The sequence below is a fragment of the Podarcis liolepis genome, assembly GCF_965112155.1.
Source record: "Podarcis liolepis genome assembly, chromosome: 4".
In the NCBI taxonomy this organism is placed as follows: domain Eukaryota; kingdom Metazoa; phylum Chordata; class Lepidosauria; order Squamata; family Lacertidae; genus Podarcis; species Podarcis liolepis.
Window position 1 is genome coordinate 33,085,644 of NC_139558.1, and position 19,470 is coordinate 33,105,113.

The 19,470-nt window shown below is 39.9% G+C and overlaps 1 protein-coding gene across 5 annotated transcripts in view; it reads left to right on the plus strand.

The window, feature by feature from the left end:
* Nucleotides 1–19,104, plus strand: part of MGAT4A (alpha-1,3-mannosyl-glycoprotein 4-beta-N-acetylglucosaminyltransferase A) — a 53,278-nt gene extending 34,174 nt beyond the window's left edge. For 3 of the 5 annotated variants that reach the window (XM_083501718.1, XM_083501719.1, XM_083501720.1), the window contains 9 exons: nucleotides 292–405; nucleotides 932–1,007; nucleotides 3,256–3,370; nucleotides 4,909–5,039; nucleotides 6,657–6,764; nucleotides 7,557–7,750; nucleotides 11,634–11,712; nucleotides 13,092–13,158; nucleotides 14,224–15,553. In XM_083501718.1, coding sequence (XP_083357844.1) covers nucleotides 292–405; nucleotides 932–1,007; nucleotides 3,256–3,370; nucleotides 4,909–5,039; nucleotides 6,657–6,764; nucleotides 7,557–7,750; nucleotides 11,634–11,712; nucleotides 13,092–13,158; nucleotides 14,224–14,366 — 1,027 coding nt within the window. In that variant the 3' untranslated portion in view covers nucleotides 14,367–15,553. The other 2 variants (XM_083501721.1, XM_083501722.1) reach the window with 1 other exon arrangement.
* The last annotated feature ends 366 nt before the right edge of the window (nucleotides 19,105–19,470 follow it).

Genomic DNA, 19,470 nt, shown 5'->3' on the forward strand with positions numbered 1-19,470 from the left:
TACAACTCCCATCATCCCTAGCTAACAGGACCAGTGGTCAGGGATGATGGGAGTTGTAGTCCCAAAACATCTGGATGGCCAAGTTTGCCTATGCCTGGGTTAAGCTGATATTAACTTGGCCACAATATGATTAGGCTGATACTAATTCGCCCAGTGCTACTGGGTGAGCACTGTGACTGTACAGAAATTTGAACCAACCCAGCTCCAACATTTGATCACCACATTGGGTTTTTGGAGTGTAGCGTTCCCTAGAATAGTATATAACGACAAATTTGAACTTTCTGAATACAGGTTTTCTAAAGAAATCAGTTCTGGCTTGGTGGAAGTAATAGCTCCACCTGCATCCTACTATCCTGACTTGACAAACCTAAAAGAGACGTTTGGAGACTCAAAAGAAAGAGTCAGGTAAGAATTTCTCAGGGTACTGGGGAATAATAACTTCATTCATTGTAGATTGTAGAGTGCATTGAAAATTCAGGATATGGAAATTTCATAAATGGAAACTGCCATGTTCCCCCGCCCCCTAGTATTAATAGTAACTGGGGGTGAGATTGCTACCATAGGGGAGAAACTTAATCTCTCTGCACCATGCTATTCTCCCAGTTTCGAAATTCCCTCTCCATGATGTTCACTCTACAGGGCAAAACGTATAGGTACTTGAAATCTTGTTGCTTCTTTGTGGGACTGCTCGGTAAGATGGCTTGTAACAGGCCACAGCTGGACAGCAGTTGGCTTGGTGGGAGAATCCTGCAATGAAACAACTGAAGGGCAGACTACATTGCTTCTGGCAGGTCAGCTCCCCAAATGGTGCCTCCAGAGAGGACTTCAGGGTTCACCACCATTATAGGAATGCTACCTCCTGAAACCTTGTATATGCCTTCATTGCTTACTGAGATGCTTAGTTTAGAAAACTAACTGTATTTAATTTCAGATGGCGGACAAAGCAGAATCTGGATTATTGTTTCCTTATGATGTATGCACAGAAAAAGGGTGTTTACTACATTCAGGTAAATTGTTGCTGTTGTTTTACTTTGAATGGTGAAAACTAATATCCAAGACATGTCCTGTGCTCTTGTAGTCAGCATAAGAACAGTTATTTAGTTGAATTGCAGTGTTGGCATAGTAAATGGGAATTGTTTATAAGTGTTTTATAGATAGACCAAACAAACAAACAAAAACCCAAGCCAACTCAGGGTGATGGGTACGTAAATCATAACCTTTTAGGAAAATAGAGCTAAAACAAGTAAGGTGATTTGTAGTTGTGTTTTCCCTTTAAATGTTTTAATTTAAAATATAAAATGCCTTAGTTAAATATTGTTGGGTTTTTTTATTGTTAAAAAAAATGATGCTAAGATTCTTTCAAGATTTAGCTGCTTGAGCAAGCCTGCGTTTATTACTTTAGAAACAGCTGTAATTGCCAAGGTGATGCTTTGCAAATATGGTTTAGTTCGTCACATATGGCTGCAATAGGACCAAGATTGATATGCACATGCTTAGTTTCACACACTGTCTAAGTAGCTGACTCTAACTCAGTGAATCTAATTTGCTCCTGTAAAATTGAGCAGCTGCGTCATTTCTTGCCTGAATAGGATTTACAGTAAGAGCAAAAGCCTGTAATAACTACAGAGCTGCACAAATGTTTTTTTCCAGTTCTGCCTTCGATCCTACATTATCAAAGTAAATTTGGAAATAACACATTTTATCCTTTAAGTGATTCTCCCGCAGTTCCTTGCCCCCGCATAAAGCCAGCCATTCCATATCCTATCTGCACAAAAAAGATGGGATTGCAAAGAGAAATGGATAGAGTTGCTGTCTGACATGATAATTCCTGCACTATTTGGGTTTTTTTTTCTGGTATTCCCTTCTCACATGCACAAGCTTTTTGGAAGTTTATTAGATCCCAGATAACATCCTTATATAACTGTGTCCCTGTACAATGAACAGCTTTTAAAAATCCTATTGTGCAGGGTTGTTTTTGTTTTAAAATATGCTGTCTCTCATAAAAAACCCTCTCTGTTGATATTGTTCCACCAGTGTTATTCCATGTGATAAATCTAATTGTGTAGGTGGATTTTAAAGCCGTGTGGTCATGCAGTCTCTAGTTTGGCACCATGGAAAGAAATAATATTGGAGGTGTTGTGTTGTTTCCGATTGTGACCCTCTTGTTGACTGAATGCATTTTTAAGCTTTTGGAAGATTCCATCAGTGGAAACGTGGGAGGTGATTTTTGCTGTTTTCCCCTTCAGCTTCCTTTGCACCCCTTGAACTCTACTCCATAAGTTTGGGGCACCCATGGAACAATATTTTCGGTGGCAGAGGGGGATTCACAACTGGAGATCGGGGAAATTTGTGTCCATGGTTTTCATGAAGCCTGCACTGAATCAAATGTTGGATTCAGACCCTTCTCAAATATTTCTGTTTAGATGATGACCAACTTAGGGTCTCTTCAACTCTAAAATTTTATCAGTAATGGGCTTCTCATAAGGCAAGAAGGTTAAACCTCAATGAGAAAAAATAAACTTGTTAGCAATGAGACATGTTCCTGTTGATGGGCAATGTAGTTTTGATCACCAAAAGCATGTTTTTGTTTTCCATTTAATTTCTGAGTTAACAGAACAATCCTGCTCAGAAGTAAGTTGCAATTAATTGGTGAGATTCAGGGTACTTCCAGATAGAGACTGGAATAGTGCAAACAAGTCATTCAGATGTCACAACAGTAGGTTGTGTTTTCCCCCATACTGGATTTTGCTTGGAAAGGGTAGATTCAGATTAAATTTGAAACAAAATATGCACTGGTATTTTGATGCCCATGATGTTCTGGGGATGCTGCCAATTTTTTTTATTTAAAAAATGCATGCATGAAGGGCAGGCATCTTGCAATATACCCCTTACTGTGTATAGGATTGCATCCTCTCAAAAATGATTGCCCTTTTTATTTATAGTTTGCAGTCCCCTCCCAGTGATTGCAGTTGAGGCAAATAATGAGGTTGTATCTAACAAAGTCATTCTATTAACACCACGACTTCTGCTTCAACAATGTAACTTCTTCTCCTCTCTGTGTTCCCAAGAACATTTTTGGGGGGTGCGTGGGGGAAAGTGAGGGAAGAAAAGTTATGTTAATGGAACACATTTGTTGGATGCAGCCCAAGAAGTTCAAATGTACGTTTGAGTTTGAAATGTGGTTTGCCTAACACACTCTTTTTCACATTTCGTTTCTTCTTTTCTTTTGCTGGTCTTGCTCTTCGGCTCCCTTAGCTTGAGGATGACATTGTTGTCAAGCAGAATTACTTCAGCACAATAAAAAATTTTGCGCTTCAGTTGTCATCCGAAGATTGGATGATTCTTGAATTTTCTCAGCTGGGATTCATTGGTAAGAGAAATTCCTCGTTAGCAGGTTTGAAAAGGGCAGAGGAAGGGGTGTACAGTGGGGGTGGTCTGCCCCGGGTGTCCCCACTGAGGGGGGGGTGACAAAATGCCGGGCAGCACTCACTGCGGGGCCTGCAGCACGCCTGAGCCACGCGTCTCTCCTGGGGTGACGTGGTGGCTTGGGTGCCCGCAGGCTCTGTGCTGCTCCAAATGGTCTGCCAGCCGCCTCCCCCTCAGCTGTAGGGTGGCTGAGTGGGAGGAGACAGACAGACTCCTCGGAGGCACCGCGGAATGTCCTGCCCCGGCATACGCACCACCCCAGGTGCCTGATTGGCTTGCTCCGCCGCTGGGCAGGTGCAGGGGAGGGTGGAGAGAAGAAGAGAAATCCAGAACTATGGCAGAGAATCCACAAAAATGTCCCAACTTTTAAAATATGGAAATACAGTGAGTTTTTAATTTTTTTAATTTTGTGACTTTCCCTGTATAATTCCACATATTCAGTTGCATGCTGATTGTTGTGACAGAATCCAGCTGCTGAAAGTTAGAATAATTCTATAGCAGTGGCTGCCATCTCAGAACATGACAAATTTCTATATGGGCTCCAGTAATTTAAACCTATTTCCCATGGACTTGGTTCTGTTTTTTTATTTTTTAGTATTGTATTGATTTTCTATAGTATTTTTTGTTACATTCTATTTGTTATAATTGTGAAAAACCTAAACAATTTTTTTGAAAAATAAACAAACGATTTCCCGCGGAAGTTAGGCTCAATGCAGAGCTTCCCTCGTTTTAGAGGTTTCCCACTACAGCTTTCCTGCCTTTATCAAAGCCAGTGACTTCAACCTTTCCTTTTCAATATAGTATTCACTTGACTGAAGTGAATCAGTCCTTTTCTTTTCAATATGGTATTCACTTGACTGAAGAGGACAGATTCCTCTGCTCTCATTGTGATGCTCCTACCTTTGAAGTGAAGAGGGCAGCGCTTGTGGACAGGGAAGCTTAAACTGCAGTCTTATGGCTCCTGTACAGGCAGAATGTCTATTGATCAGATTGAATGAGGAACCGGAAACATTAGAGCTGTAGATCTACCACAAAAGGGTGGCATGTGATTGTCAGTGCAGATTATGGGAGACCAATTTTTCGGAATTGTAATTTTTTAAAAGAAGCATTGTTGAAGACATGAAATGGGTGGGGAGAAACATAGCACATGTTCAGTTTTTGTTAAATATCCTATAAACCAAGGAATATCTGGGTAACTTTCTTCCAAAATTCTCAGTCTCTGCAAACCTTCTGCCTCAAATTCTTTGAGTGCCATCTTTTCTTTTACTAGTTTGCATTAAGATTCTTTAAAAAAAGCAACCCATCAAATCTTCAGAGGTGAGGGTTTTTTGAGCATCAGAGATTTATATATAATAGCCTGCTTCTGGAATTTCTGTTACTTTTAGTCATACTAGCTAAAGTATGGCTCTTTGGGGGTGGCAGGCTGAATTTGCATTTACAAAGCTCTGGATAGCTGCTGATATAACTTCATTTTATTTACAGGTAAAATGTTTCAGTCTCCAGATATTACACTCATTGTAGAGTTCATATTTATGTTTTATAAAGAGAAACCTATTGACTGGCTCTTGGATCACATTCTTTGGGTGAAAGTTTGCAACCCCGAGAAAGATGCAGTAAGTTTTGAGTGTTAAGTATTTCTCATAAATACTGTCTTATGTGAATGGCCTGGTTTGCATGTAATGCAAAGCCAAACCACGACTTAGTGTGAATGAGCAAATGGAGAGAAGATTGTGGCTGCTTTGGTTCCACCACTGCACTGCTGAACAAAGCCATGGCTTGGCTTAGTGCAAGGGTGAGGAACCTGTGGCCCTCCAGATGTTGCTGGTCTACAACTCTAATCATCCCTGACCATTGACCATGCTGATGGGGGCTGATAGGTATTAAGAGTTCAGCAACATCTGGAAGGGCACAGGTTCTCCATCACTGGCTTAGCATGTCATCTGAACGTGGGCTGATGGTTTAGCTCTCTCCAGATGAACCACCAGTTCTGGACAATAGGAGAAACCTTGATTACAACTCATGCTTCAACTGGAAGGAGCTAAGCCATGACCCTGGGTTTGGATGACATGCCAACACAAACCATGACTTATTTCAGCACAGGGCAGCAGTGGATTGACCAAGGAGGAGCAGAACAGCCACGATTTCCTCTCCAGGAGCCTACAAGTGTGCTTGTTCACACTAAGCCATGCTTTAGCTTAGCATTACATGTGAACAAGAACGATGTAAGAAGTCACTTTATTGTGGATATCTCTGTGAAATAAAGGTGCTGCCATCTGGAAGCACCATAAGAGGAAGGGAAGTGGCGTCTCTTTTCTTCTTTCACACATTACAGTACTGCATAGGGAAACAGAAGCCTTTACTATTCTGTGAAATCTGCGGGAAGCTATGATTTGGCAACCATTATCGTACAGGGGAAATGGTTTGTCTTAATGAAAAAATGAAATATAAACATAATGGGGCGCTACAAAAGTAGTGGCCAACAACCATTTTCTAATTTCTTCAGACTGGTGAGGATGTAAAATGCTTATTTGAAAGGGCGCATGCAGAAGTTAAAGCCTTTTGTTTGTAGGGGAGCTAAAATCTCCAAAAGGTGCATTTTATTATGGCCTCCAAAGAAACCTGAGCACTTGACTACGTTAAAAACAAAGTTCCACATTTCAGACTGTGCCTGTGCAGATGGCACAACTGCTAAAATTAGCTGAAGAGTTGCACAGAATTACTCATCACCATGGTTCTTGTAATAGACTGTAATTATGGTGGCCTGCAGTCTGGATGTTGTGATTCCTTTGGCATTGACACTGATCTGTTATACTGAGCTACAGATGTGAATCATTCTAGGTGCAGCCTTCTTGGTTTCTTCCACACTGTAAAACCCACTTTGGTCTACTGAGTGCTATTGATAAATTCCTGTTTTCTGTTGAAGTTGGGTTGCTATGAGAGGGGGCTGATGGACTACCTTCCTTGTTAGCTATTATTTCATCCCTTGGCAACAGGATCTTTGATCTTTATGGGGGCAGGTTGTGCTGTTCTTTTTGTGACAGTAAAGTTTTCTTTTCTCCTTGAATGAAAGGCAAGGCATCAAACAAAACAACGGGGCTATGGAAGGCCAGTATCAAGAACGCTGCGCAATATTTTGGCTCACTTATTTTTAAGTCATCATGCGTAAGGATAGCGTTTAACTTGTTCTGCATTACTAAAGTCTTCCCCCACACCCCAACTTTTCTTTTCAGAAACATTGCGATAGACAGAAATCAAATCTCAGAATACGCTTCAGGCCTTCACTTTTCCAGCATGTGGGTCTGCACTCCTCCCTAGCAGGAAAGATACAGAAACTCACAGTGAGTACTTTTATGCTTCCTTTCCTTTTCTTGGAAGACCAGGTTTTGCAACTTGCATACTAATCAATCTTCTGGGTAATGTTGCAAATTACATCTGTCTCTGGCTACTGCAAGGCCCCACGGTTGACGATCAAATATGATAAAGCAAAAGTGCCACTGGTTGTGATGAATCTACTCCTTTTTCTCCTATTCTTGTAACCCCCACCTTCACCAGAGGTTCCCCCACCCTCCAGAGTAGATTTTGGGATACATGAAGGCTAAAGAGGGATGGAGGAGCAATAGTTTCATTGTGCAATATTGTCAGTGAGGGAGAGGATATTACTCCTTGTTTGCTACAGGGTAGAGGGAAAATCCTGTTCTTCTCATCTCTAATAAAAGTTGTCTTGTTCTTCTCATCTCTAATAAAAACTGTCTTGTTCACTCTCTCTCTATTTTTAAGTAAACTTTCTTAAAATTGTATACTTGTTGATTAATGTTAAATGACTTTGAATTTTCATTTAACTGCAAAATAAGCCAGTAGCAGGGAGAAAATATATTATGGCTGATGGCCAGCTTGACAACAGAGAGAGGATCAATAATCACTGCAGAAAAATCAGAAAAGGAAAACAGGAGACTGAACAATAGACTCCCAACGTTTGTTGAGGAAAATTTCCTGCCAAGGGAAATGTTTAATGCCTCTTGATAAAAGCTGCTTCAGGCAGGTTTTTTTGCTACAGCTCACTGAAGCAGAGTCTGTTTTGTATCTGACCTCTTCTTCGGTTCCTAGCTTAATGAATCTTAACGTCTTTTTAGGATAAAGACTTCCTGAAACCATTATTGCATAAAATTCATGTCAATCCACCTGCAGAGGTTTCTACAACTTTGAAGGTCTATCAGGGTCATGCTCTTGAAAAAGCCTACATGGGTGAAGATTTCTTTTGGGCTGTTACACCAGTTGCTGGAGATTATATCCTCTTTAAATTTGACAAGCCTGTCAATGTGGAAAGGTAAGTGCTTCCATGATAAAATGAAGCTTCTGCTGAACGGTATCTTGAAATGAGGTTGGAATTACAACAAATCGACCAGCTTTATAAACAATTGTTCATGGCATCCAATAGAATGAATAGTTTGCTTGTTGGACTTTTTTTGACAAATGTTTGGTATTCTAGACAAAACAAAGCCACACCGGTTGTTTAGAATTAAAATAGCCCAGTTGTTATTTGTGCCATTTTGGAATGCATATTGTAAATTTGGCTCCGTGTAATGTCACTTTTCTTCTTGCAAAGAAAAACTTGTGCAGGAAACCATTTTGTACTATTAGGTTAGGATAGAAGTGTACTGTTAACAGCTTTTAAGTTCTATTAAATTCTAAGTGTATTTAGCACTCAGCTTTAATGTTTTCATGCACACATCTCTATGGGAATTCTTTCCAGTTTCCATTGCTTAGACATGCTTATTAACCTGTCATCAGGTTGCAAATGAATTTTGCAGATGAGCTTCATGGTCATTTAAATTAAATGCTGGTGACTAAGCAGAAGGGTATATCTTGGAGGTTAAATGATCAGCTGGGTTATCAAAATTTCACATTGGAATAGGTCCTTAGGAATCTGACAGATGAAGAGTCATCCTTGTTTTAACATCACTGACAATGAACTTGTTCTCAAAATATTACAGCTGTGGGTTAAGAAGCAACTACTTGCTGATTTCTGATTCATCCACTAGAGATATTGCTGGCAGAGCTTACTTGAAAATGTTGAATTGTGGATGCCCCACCAAGGGGAGGTTTACAATTGCCAAATTTTGCATTTTGTGTAAACATCACAAGATGTTTCTATGGACAATTTGTAACCCAATGATCTGTTGCACCTTGCACTCTACCTCCACCTCACTTTTTAAAACAGTAAAATTGATTTATCTTTTGAAAGGTACTAATTATATCATGCTTCTTCATGATCATTTTGCAATTCCTTGGGCGCAGATTTGGGGTGTCTCCCGCACCACCTCAATTCAAATAACAACCCAGGGGCTGTAAGTGGTCTGCAAAATTAGTTTATAATGCTATAAACTAATTTGGGGTAGTTAAGTGCGCATGAGCAGCTGTTAATCTGGAAGGATGAGAAACAAGACAAAGTTAAGTTTTGCTGTCCGCATGGCAAAATAGATGTAAGTTGTAAGATCATCTAGCTTTACCAACACCCCTAAACTGAATGTTATCTTTTTGAAAATGGAAACTCGTAATGTCACACTGACATCCATATTAGATAATAGGCAAGGTTGTTTTCAGTTTTATTTGTCTTTCTTTGATCTCTACTGCAGAGAGAACATAGCAAAATGGTGTTCAGAACACTAAATATTACATTTTCAAATCCTACATCAAGTGGCTTCAATTATTACTGATGTTAAAAATTAACAATGAGAGGCATAGCACAGATTCGATAATTTTCTCTCCTGGTTTCAACAAAAGGGGAACATTATTTCAAATAAAGGAAGATCAGTTTTATATCCTGTTTGAACAATTGGGTTAGAAACCACAGATTTCATGAATTAGTCATTTTTACACAACCATTAAAAACTCAGTCGTAGATGTCTGTCTCCGGGAGATTGTTACTGATTTGTTGCATGTTGACAATGAAACTATTAGCTGAAATGCTGAAAAATAAGCTCATTTTTTTACAGCTGCCATCTTGAAATAGGAATATTTGTAACACAAGATGCTCCTTAAAATAGGAGATGTTATGTCCTATTGTATATTTTACAAATTTGTCTTCATAACGTTAATGTGTGCAGCAATCAGTTTTGCCGAGGCAAATGTCTTATTAGGACCAGGAAACCTTTTCATATGTACATGTGTATCATATGTTGTAAGGAATGTTACCTGAACTCTTAAAGGTTTTACTGACATTTCTGTGGAGGTTCAAATGGTTGAAAGGAGTGGCTAAGGACCTTCTTCGCCTTTATGTTCCTCACGCAACAGTAAAGTTTGCCATGGTGTCTTGTACAAAAATAGCATTTCCATTCAAGTTAAGTCTTCTGTTTCATTCAACTCACAGCGGCTTTTTCTACATTGAAGAGATCTTGCTGCATGGATTCAAAGATATGTACAATATAAAGATGGAGCTGCTTCCCTTAACTTAAAGTTCAATCCAGTTCTGAAGTAATATTTTGTGTGAAGATTGCTTACAGTATATTAAACAAGGCAGCAAGTGACAGATTTACAACAACATGTTGTTGTGTATCTTGATGCCAATTAATCTGTGCTTGTGTTCTCATTGTCCGTGTGTAGGAATTGAGTCAGCTTTAATTCATCACTTTTGGACTATTTATATATGTAATTGTATTCAGCCATTCAGGTTTCAGATGAATTTCTATCTACATCTATTTTTTGGCCATCTGCTTGGTAAATACTACTTTACTACTGCTTTGAATTTTAAGATAAGGGAAGCAGCTGCATATATGTAGATGGAAAGCACTGTAATTTGAAGCTGTGGGACAGAGTATTTCTTTGAAATAGAAGCTGCTTATGTAAAATGAATAAAATTAGAAGGATTAAGTTTGTATGGAAATGTTTCCTGAGAAGACACAAACAGAATAATCCTATGACTATTTACCTGGAAGTTAACATGTATAAATTGAGACTTTCTCTCACATAAGTGTGCAATAAGATTACAGGAACCTCATTTCACTATTGGTCAAATGAATGGTTACGGGGTGGGGGGGAGCAAGGAACAGAATTGCTTACATACATTGGACTTTACTTTCTGCTATCATGCTGTAATGTGTAAGGATTTATAACTGTATAGGCAGTCTTCTTTTTTACAGCTTGCAAATAACAGAAATAAGTGAAAGTGATTTATATTTAGGGGTTCTTTTGGTCAGTTTTTCTCATGATTTACTTGAAATCTGCCCAAACAATTGTGCCCTTTGGATCGCCTGCCCAGAGTCCCCCTGTTGCTGTAGCTTGTTGGGCTCTTCCCAAGGCATGCCCCCCCCCCAATGTTCCTGCCTAGGACCTCACACTTCCCTCTAGATAGGATGTCTAGTTTGCTTTTAGGTTAAGCAGCTCATCCTTTCCGCTTTGAGGAAATAGTCACTATTTTCATGTCACTGTCTTTGCATGCGAAAATAGCACTCCGAATAGGCTTCCTGACAAAAGATCTAGATTTGTTTAAAACAGGGGTAGCTCACTTGTGGCTTACAGGTGTTGTTGGGCCAACTCCTATCCGTAGCTATTGACCATGTTGGCTGGACTAATGGGAGTTGATAGTCTTAACAACAAATTCGGGGGCAAGGTTACCCATTCATGGTTTGAAATTACTGAATTGATTTGGGGGTTGCAATATAAACATACTTCTTATTTAAACATAGTTGAATTCCTTCTAGGCATCCTTACACTGATAGTGGTTAAGAACATACAAATTTCATTTGACAATTTTAGTCCATTATGATTCCTTTGACAGCTGTGTACAAGAACCAGGGGCAGTATTCAACTAACGTATATCATCAGTGCAAGGATTTCTGCCTGGTAATGCCAGCTATCCCCAAATCTGCTTGAGAGTGTTGGAGGAACCTCTAGAACAGATTGAGGGAGCATGTAGGGGGAGGTGGAAAACCTTCCATTACACAAGCAGAAATACTTGCACTGATGGAACATTTAGTTAGCACCATGTTGGATACAACCCAATGTTATAATCTTTCAGTGTGCTTTCTTTTGGGTGTCATTGGCAGCCGTCTTTTCCATACTTACCTGGGAGTAAACCCCTTTGAACACATTAACTTCTAAGTAAACAGGATTTTGTGGGGTTTCGGTCTTTTAGGTGGCCTCTATATGTTTCCATACTTCTCATTAACCATGACTGATCATCTTGGGCTTCTTAATCTTCGCATTTATAGATTCCTGTTCCATAGCGGCAACCCAGAACATCCAGGAGATATATTCGTCAACACAACAGTGGAAGTGTTGCCTTTTAAGGTATGAAGACAGAGAAGTCTGTCCCTGCCCCCGCCCCCTTTGTATTTATCTCAAGGGTAAAAATGAGTATTTTTCATACATGACATTTCTATTGATGTAAGAGAATGTGGGTTTTCTCCCTCCCCAGTGATAGAACTATTAATCCCACCAAATCTTATCTCAAAAAACTGGAATAAGGAATGTATATTTCCAGAAGGCTGACATTCATGATCTAAGTATAACCTAGAAAAATTGCTGGTAAACAAGAGCTGCCACTACCCACTGAATGCAGAATTGTAGGACTTTGTTTAGCATTTATAGAACTTTGCTTGTGAAATTGACTCCAGTGGCCTTATCAGCCTCAGGATGCTTGGGAGGTGATAACAAAGGCCATACAACAGTTGTGGTACAATTAGGGCTAAGAAGAAAGGGTGACAATTCTATTAGTAGCGTCCTCTCCTTGTGTTCCCCCCTAAATCTTATTGAGGGGTTCTTCCAGTTCTCTGGAGCTAGGGTTGCCATATCTTGTAGGGCAAAAAAGAGGACAACCTGAGCCGCTGCCAGCCTGAGCTGGGGAAAGAGGTGCGCACGCTTGGGTTGGTAGCAGCCACGGCGTGCAGAGCAGCCCTGTGCCACCCCCCAAATATAAACAACTCCCCGCAAACCCAGACATTTGCTTTAAGATGTAAAAATCCCCCCGGATGGGCATGTTGGTCCCCAAAAGAGGACATGTCCGGGATTTCCTGGATGTATGGCAACCCTATTTGGAGCAGAGTTGGGGGCATGCAGTGAACAGAAAGAGAATGGAAGTTCCATTGTGCATCCAGACACTGACCAAAGGAAGGAACACAGTAAGTAGCATAGGTGCCTGGTATAAAAATATGAAGAGACTTAAATTACCTTCTGACTTGCTATTATGATACCGTCATTGAGGGGACAGGGCAGGAGATAAGGACCTGCTATTTGGGCTCAGCATGTCTCCTTCTGGCATGACTGGGTCTAGGAGCCGCCTTGCGTGGGGTTGCCATTGACATTAAGTGCAAGGCAATATAAGGCAAGCAGGATAATGATGGGAGAGAAGATTTGTGTATAGCAACCTGTTCTACAGCTTTTGGGCTGTGCATTTCATAACGTGTTCTACAGTATGCTTAGCTATACCTCACAAAGTCAATTATAGTTCACTTGCAGAATACTGCTCCCTCTGCATCTGCACAAAAAGTAAAACTTTATTTCTTTCTCTTTTTTTAATGACTCTGTTTGGGGGACTTCTAATCATGATTTGTGTACAGAACAAAGGGACCCATTTCCTGCTGTAATAGAGAGTTATCGACTGATCAGCTTATTTCTGTGACATCTTTACGTGTTCAGTCATATATGCTTTTTTTTATCTCGCTTTTCAGAGTGAAGAGTTGGTATTAAGCAAAGAAACCAAAGAGAAACGATTGGATGATGGGTATTTCAGAATAGGTAAAACTGTGTAAAAGGGAAAAAAAAGAAATGTTTTACAAAAATAATCATCAACAAAACTGTTTTGTAACTGAGGTCCCATCTGCACTATACATTTAGAGCAGTTTCATACCACTTTAAACAGCCATGGCTTTCCCCAAAGAATTATAGAAACTGTTAGTTATTAGAAGACTTCTGTTCCCCTCACAGAACTACAATTCTCAGAGTTCCCTGGGAATAGGGATTGGTCATAACACCACTCCGGGAATTGTAGCTCAATACGTATAACAAGCTACAATTCCCAGAATTCTTTGGGGGAAGCTATCACTGTTTAAAGTGGTATAGTGCAGATGGGGCCTAAGGCAACTTGTCTTATGGCCTGGTCCTATCTACCAAAGCCCTACAGAAGTTTGGGTGATGGCAGCAGAAACCAAACTCGGATCAGATAGTTGAGCAGCGATTCACTTTTTGGTGTTACCAAGTGTAGGAGAAGGTACCCTGTAGCACCCAACAACTGCAAGGGATGAAGGAAATTCCTGATTGTCCTCCTATATTGTTAAAATAAACTCTGGATCGCTAAAGTAAAATATCATAGCACCAGTTCTATATTTTTACAGGCTGACTATGGTGCTGCTTTTAGTTGAAACAGAGATAATTTATGATATGAACAGAATGATGAGATGGTGGTAACCCTTTATCTAGAAGTTTCAATTGAGAACTGTGATTTTAAAAATATGTAAGCGGGGATATTTATTTATTTTGCACGCAAATCTCAGTCCCAAATAAAGAATATATTTGGATGAATGTTGAAAGTGATATATAGGGTTTGGGGGTGTTGTTTTTTAATGTGATTTATGAACCATTGAAGCATTGTTCAAACTGAGGCACAAAAATCCTGTTTTTGTCAAAAAGTAGATCTCTGACTGCTTCCACAAACTCTACCTTTTCCTGTGTTGCCTTGGGGACTGCCGCAGTTGTGAACCCATTTCAAAACTAAATACAGTAGACTTACATATAACATGTTCTTATGTGATGGCTTGTATTGGTTGAACATTTTCATTTAGAATGCCTTTTTGCTTTCTGAAGGCAAATTTGAAAATGGAATGGCAGAGGGAACAGTTGATCCCAGTCTAAATCCAATTGCAGCTGTCCGGCTTCTAGTAATACAGAACTCATCTGTCTGGGCAATTCTAAATGAGGTAAGATTTCAACAGAAATGCCTTGTATGACCAGAAAACCAACCTTCAAACCACTTCAGGTTTAAGTCTCTCTTTAAAATAAGTGTTTTGTGACATTCCGAGTCTGTGGGACTATTGTGATAAACCTCTCAATGCTGGCATTTTGCAGACAGATTTTAGTCAATTGATGTGGCTTCCAGACACAGGTGATACACACTGCAGTTGTGTGAAATGCTGATGCCACAAGCTGACATGTGTGTGTGTGTGTGTGTGTGTGTTTGCATGCTGCTTTGAGAACACTTGGGCATTTGCCTTGCTGAAGCACCCTATGACAGGGGTCAGCAAACTTTTTCAGCAGGGAGCCGGTCCACTGTCACTCAGACCTTGTGGGGGGCCGGACTATATTTTTTTGGGGGGGTGGGGGAATGAACGAATTCCTATGCCCCACAAATAACCCAGAGATGCATTTTAAATAAAAGCACACATTCTACTCATGTAAAAACATGCTGATTCCCAGACTGTCCACTGGCTGGATTTAGAAGGCGATTGGGCCACATCCGGCCCCCGGGCCTTAGTTTGCCTACCCGTGCCCTATGACATCCTAGTGCTATTAAGTATTTTTTGAATGTCGGGTTTGAACCAAAGGTGCTCTTCTCTTCATATCCAACCCAGAAGAGGTGTCTGCTAGCAGATGGCAGGGTTTGTGATCCCCCCTCCCTGCACCACCTCCCATGCTGTTCCAGATAATTCCCAAATCCTAGGAAGTACTTTTGGAAGGGATTCAAAAAACAAACATTTTTCTGTTAGGTGCTGGAAGTTCTGCTCAGCTTCCCTATTATCACATTCAGTTTGAAAAGTGTTTTAGGAGTCTGCTTTGTCAGCTGTATCTCTCTGTGTGGAAAGCAACAGTTTAGATCAGCTGGGATGTTTCACGGTTGTGGGACAAGACTTTGTTATGACAAAGGGCAGCTTCACAATGAAAGATAGACCTCCAGGGTTTCCACAGCAAACCGACTGGTTTATATTTAACATTGAAAAGGCACTCTTGTGTCAAAACACATGCATGCAGTATATGCACACCCAGAAGTCATGTTTAGCCTCTGCTGTCAAGTAGCTTGTAGACAATGTGGTTCAGTCACACCGGGGGTGGGGGGTGGGATTACAAGGAACTGTCTTTTGCTGTAATGTGTGGTGGTCTTTTTCATAAACAGGTGTATATTTTACCAGCTGCTTTTCAACTCTGCATTGCAGATTCATATTAAAAAGCTTCCCAACTGATCAGTCAAGAGGAACAAAAGAGATCTCCATCTTTTGAAGACTTTTCTACAAAATCCACCCCCCCCCAATTGCAGAGTGAAGTCACTGAGCATGCACCTTATTTCCAACTCCGACTTCTCAGTGAAACTACCTCTTCTGAAATCTACTGTAGTTGAGAAGATAAGACTCAGCAAGAAAGATTTATTACAATCTAGAAACTGACCGGTATTATTTATCTTGGATCCATGAGTTCCTTCATGACTCTGCTGCCTAAGGATCACAGTATCCCCGATCCAAGTGATAGGGATACGCTACATGGAAGTTGTACATATTATTACATTCCTCGAAGATGAAAAAAATATAAATACATTTTATGAAGGGGGTACTTTTTGGAGGTCCATTTATTTTGCTAATTCAAGCCCTCTTTTATAGATTATCAGGGATATATATTCAAAAGCATTAGGGGGATTTAATTTATTAAAATGATTTGAAAAGTACATATTTTTATGCAGGTAATATAACTCGATGCAGTTGTTTTTTTTTAAACTGATGATCTTACTTCTTGGGTTAACACTACATTTTGCTTTGGTGATGAAGTGACCATATTTTGTAATATACTGCCATGGTTAGGAGTGTTAAATGGGAGTTTAAAGATGAAGCACTTTTGTACCATACTAAGAACGCAACTTTAAAAAGTTATCCTGCACAAAAGTAAATGTGATTTTGCATAGGACAACTTGCCCTATGGCTTATGCCCAAAATCTAGGAGATGTTGTTCAAAGGCATAACATGCAAGGACTTTGAATAGCATTACTTTCTAATGCTCACAGTCCACAATATGTAATCGTAGAAAGCATGTTGAGGAGTTTTGTACTTCAGTATGGTGTGCGAATCTGAAGTTTGATTCATCCTCTCCCATTAAAGGGAAATTTTGATAATGGATTATTCCTTTTTAAACCTTTGTACAATCTTCCGAAACACAGCCAATTTATTCATTTGGATAGAAAAGCGCTCCGATGTTTCCGCATTTACATTTTTGTTTTTGCTTCACATTCTGTTTTGTATGATCTCTGCGCATTCTTATGGAATGACTTAACTTACCGTTTTATTAGGGATAACAGTGGAAATAGATACACAGTAACCTCAGCTGAGCTTTTTTTAAAATGTGATTTGTCTGTCTTTACTTTCAAGTGTGAAAAGTGATTCCCCCCCCCCCTTTAAGAGGGCCCAGCTCCCGCTAAAACCATTGCACTCCAGCTGACTGAAGCAAGGGACTTTGTGTGATTCTAGATGCTTGTTGTCTTTTGTACTTCAAGGAAAAGAAGAAGAGATCCTTGCTTGGTCAGTAGCCTTGAAGAGAGGCAATTCTAGCACTTTGTGCTCTGCAGCACAGTAAACACGCAATAGTATGTAATAATAGTTTTTAAAGAACTCTCTTAACCCTAGCCAAGATATGAGAAGCTAAGTTGTTGTTTTTTTACCTCAACTGCACACCTGTCACTCATGCAGGTAAACAGAAGTTTACTTAAGTGGTGGTAGTTTGTTTCATGAGCTGAATCTTAAGATAATTCTGCATCTTGGATGCCAGCTTTGCCAAAAAAGAACTGTCTGCCTTCTCTCAAGGGTGAAAACGATTTGTAAAATTTATGCGAATAGTGTCTGCAAATAGGTGTCTGCCCACCTCCCCCCCTTTTTTCTAAAAAGTGTCATAATAATATACATTTTTAAATCAAGTTTCAAATTGTTCAAGATGTTTCCACAATAGAGGACCCCCCCCCATTTTTTTTCTTGGTTGAATCTGTCCTATATTTATAGACTAGGTTTGCTGAGACTCTTTCCTTCTCCATTTGGCTGGGAAGAGAAGTATGCGCTTACGATTTTATATTGTTTTACTACTTTGTGTGTTGCCCAAAGAATGACTGTTATTGGGCATCTAATAAAAATAGTTTAATTTTTTTAAAAAAGAGGCTCTCAGCCACTATGCTACACAAGCTATCTTCAAACATCACCTTCCATGAGATCACTGGGTGGCCTTAGGCAAGCCACAATTTCTGTCTTAGCTCCCCATCTGAAATACAGGTATAATGAGACTGCAGGGTGGTTCTAAAGATTTATGAGGCCGTGCAAGGCACTTAAAAACCCAAAGTGCTACATAAATGCTAAGTATTTACAATTGTCATTGGGAAAAGTTGACTGCTGTCTGTGGTGCCAAACTTACATTGAAATTAGTGTTCGCACAACAGCTATAGGAGCAAGTATTTATGCATTTAGAACCAGTGCTTGATGATTTGGTAACGCCACTGGCCTACTTGAAGGTAGGGTGGGTGGGTGGGGGTACGAGAAATTCCAAATTTCAAAGCCAACTTTGTATGTGTTTTGCATGGGGGATAATATGCAGACCTGTATCTCTGATCTGATTTGCTCTGAACAAGCTTTGTAACAGCCCTGGTCTTCCACTTAGCATAGCAAAGCATGGGGGCTACAGCTCCTCATTAAAGGTTGGCAGTATTGCTCCCAAGCTTGTACGCCTAAAAGGTTTGTAAAAATGTGTCAACAGTTGGTGGTATGAATTAAGGGGTTGTTTGATCTTTTGCTACATAGTATTACTAAATCCCAGAGTCCATCAATCAACACTCCCCCTTCTAAATTCATTCAGTTTGTGGCAACTACCCTTCTAATGCCCTGATTTTTGTCCGCCAAGTCATCAAATTATTGCCTAGAAACCAAAGTGTTGTTTTCCTGCTTTTACCTAGCAGTCCAACTGGGCTTACCCCCCCCCCCCCAGCAAATGCCACCTAATCTTCCACAGTATATTGAACATGTTGATTCTGGTGTGGGTGGGAGAGAGAACACAAATCAGCCAAAAGCAGGGGGTGTAATACAGAGATCGTGTGGCAAAGCAACCACCAAAAGTCTCCCCTTACTCATTGGAAATAAGAAAAAAAATCCTGTCCTGCAAACGTAAGTTAACTTAATCCAAAACTTCTTTATATCTCTGGCCATTCTACAAAGATGACAAGCCTTTCAAATTAAGTCACATTCCCTGAAAATCAGATTTGTGTGTCACTTGCATTATGGTGTAGCTATTTGCTAAGGTTTTAATATACTATTGTGAATGTTTATAAGCCTTAAAAATAGCTGAGTAGGATGACAGCCAGCAGGTTTGATTTCTTGCTTTTATTAGACTTTGCTAGGAATGATTACAATTTTGGTAAGTGAATGATGTCAGTAGTAATTAGTTCACCAAGGGAGAAATGATGCCCCAACTCCTTATTCCCAGTCTGCTGTGTGGTTGCCAATTTCTGTTTCTGTGCTCGTGGAACCTGCAACTTTGGCCCTACAGCCAGCCATGTTTCCATTAACCATTGACAGTACTTGCAGTACAATTTATTTTTTTGAGCTAGGTTTTGGTTTTTTGTTAATCTTGCTGCTATATTTGAAAACCTAACTGGGTCATGTTAACCGTGCCTTTCATCAATGTTCTATGTGCCACAGCTGCCCATGTAATATTTGAAATAAATATTTTGAAAAAGCGTTATTGAATTCTTAACCTAGTGAAAATATGGAACTCTGTACAGAACAGCTTTCGGATCGGAGTTTTGTTTTTTTAATTGATATACCACTTTACCATTTGGGTTCTCTCTAAACCCTCTTTTCCCAAGGCTACTTTAGAAAGGTGCATACCAGGGGTGGGTAACATGTAGCCTGAAGCCCAAATTCTGTCCAACTGCAGGTACAATGGTACCTTGGTACTCAAACAATTTGGCTCCTGAACAAATCGGCTCCCGAACACCACAAACCCGGAATAAAGTGTTCCTGTTTGTGAAAGTTTTATTTTATTTATTTTATTTATTCTGTTTGTGAAAGTTTTTCAGAAGCCGAACGTCCGACATGGCTT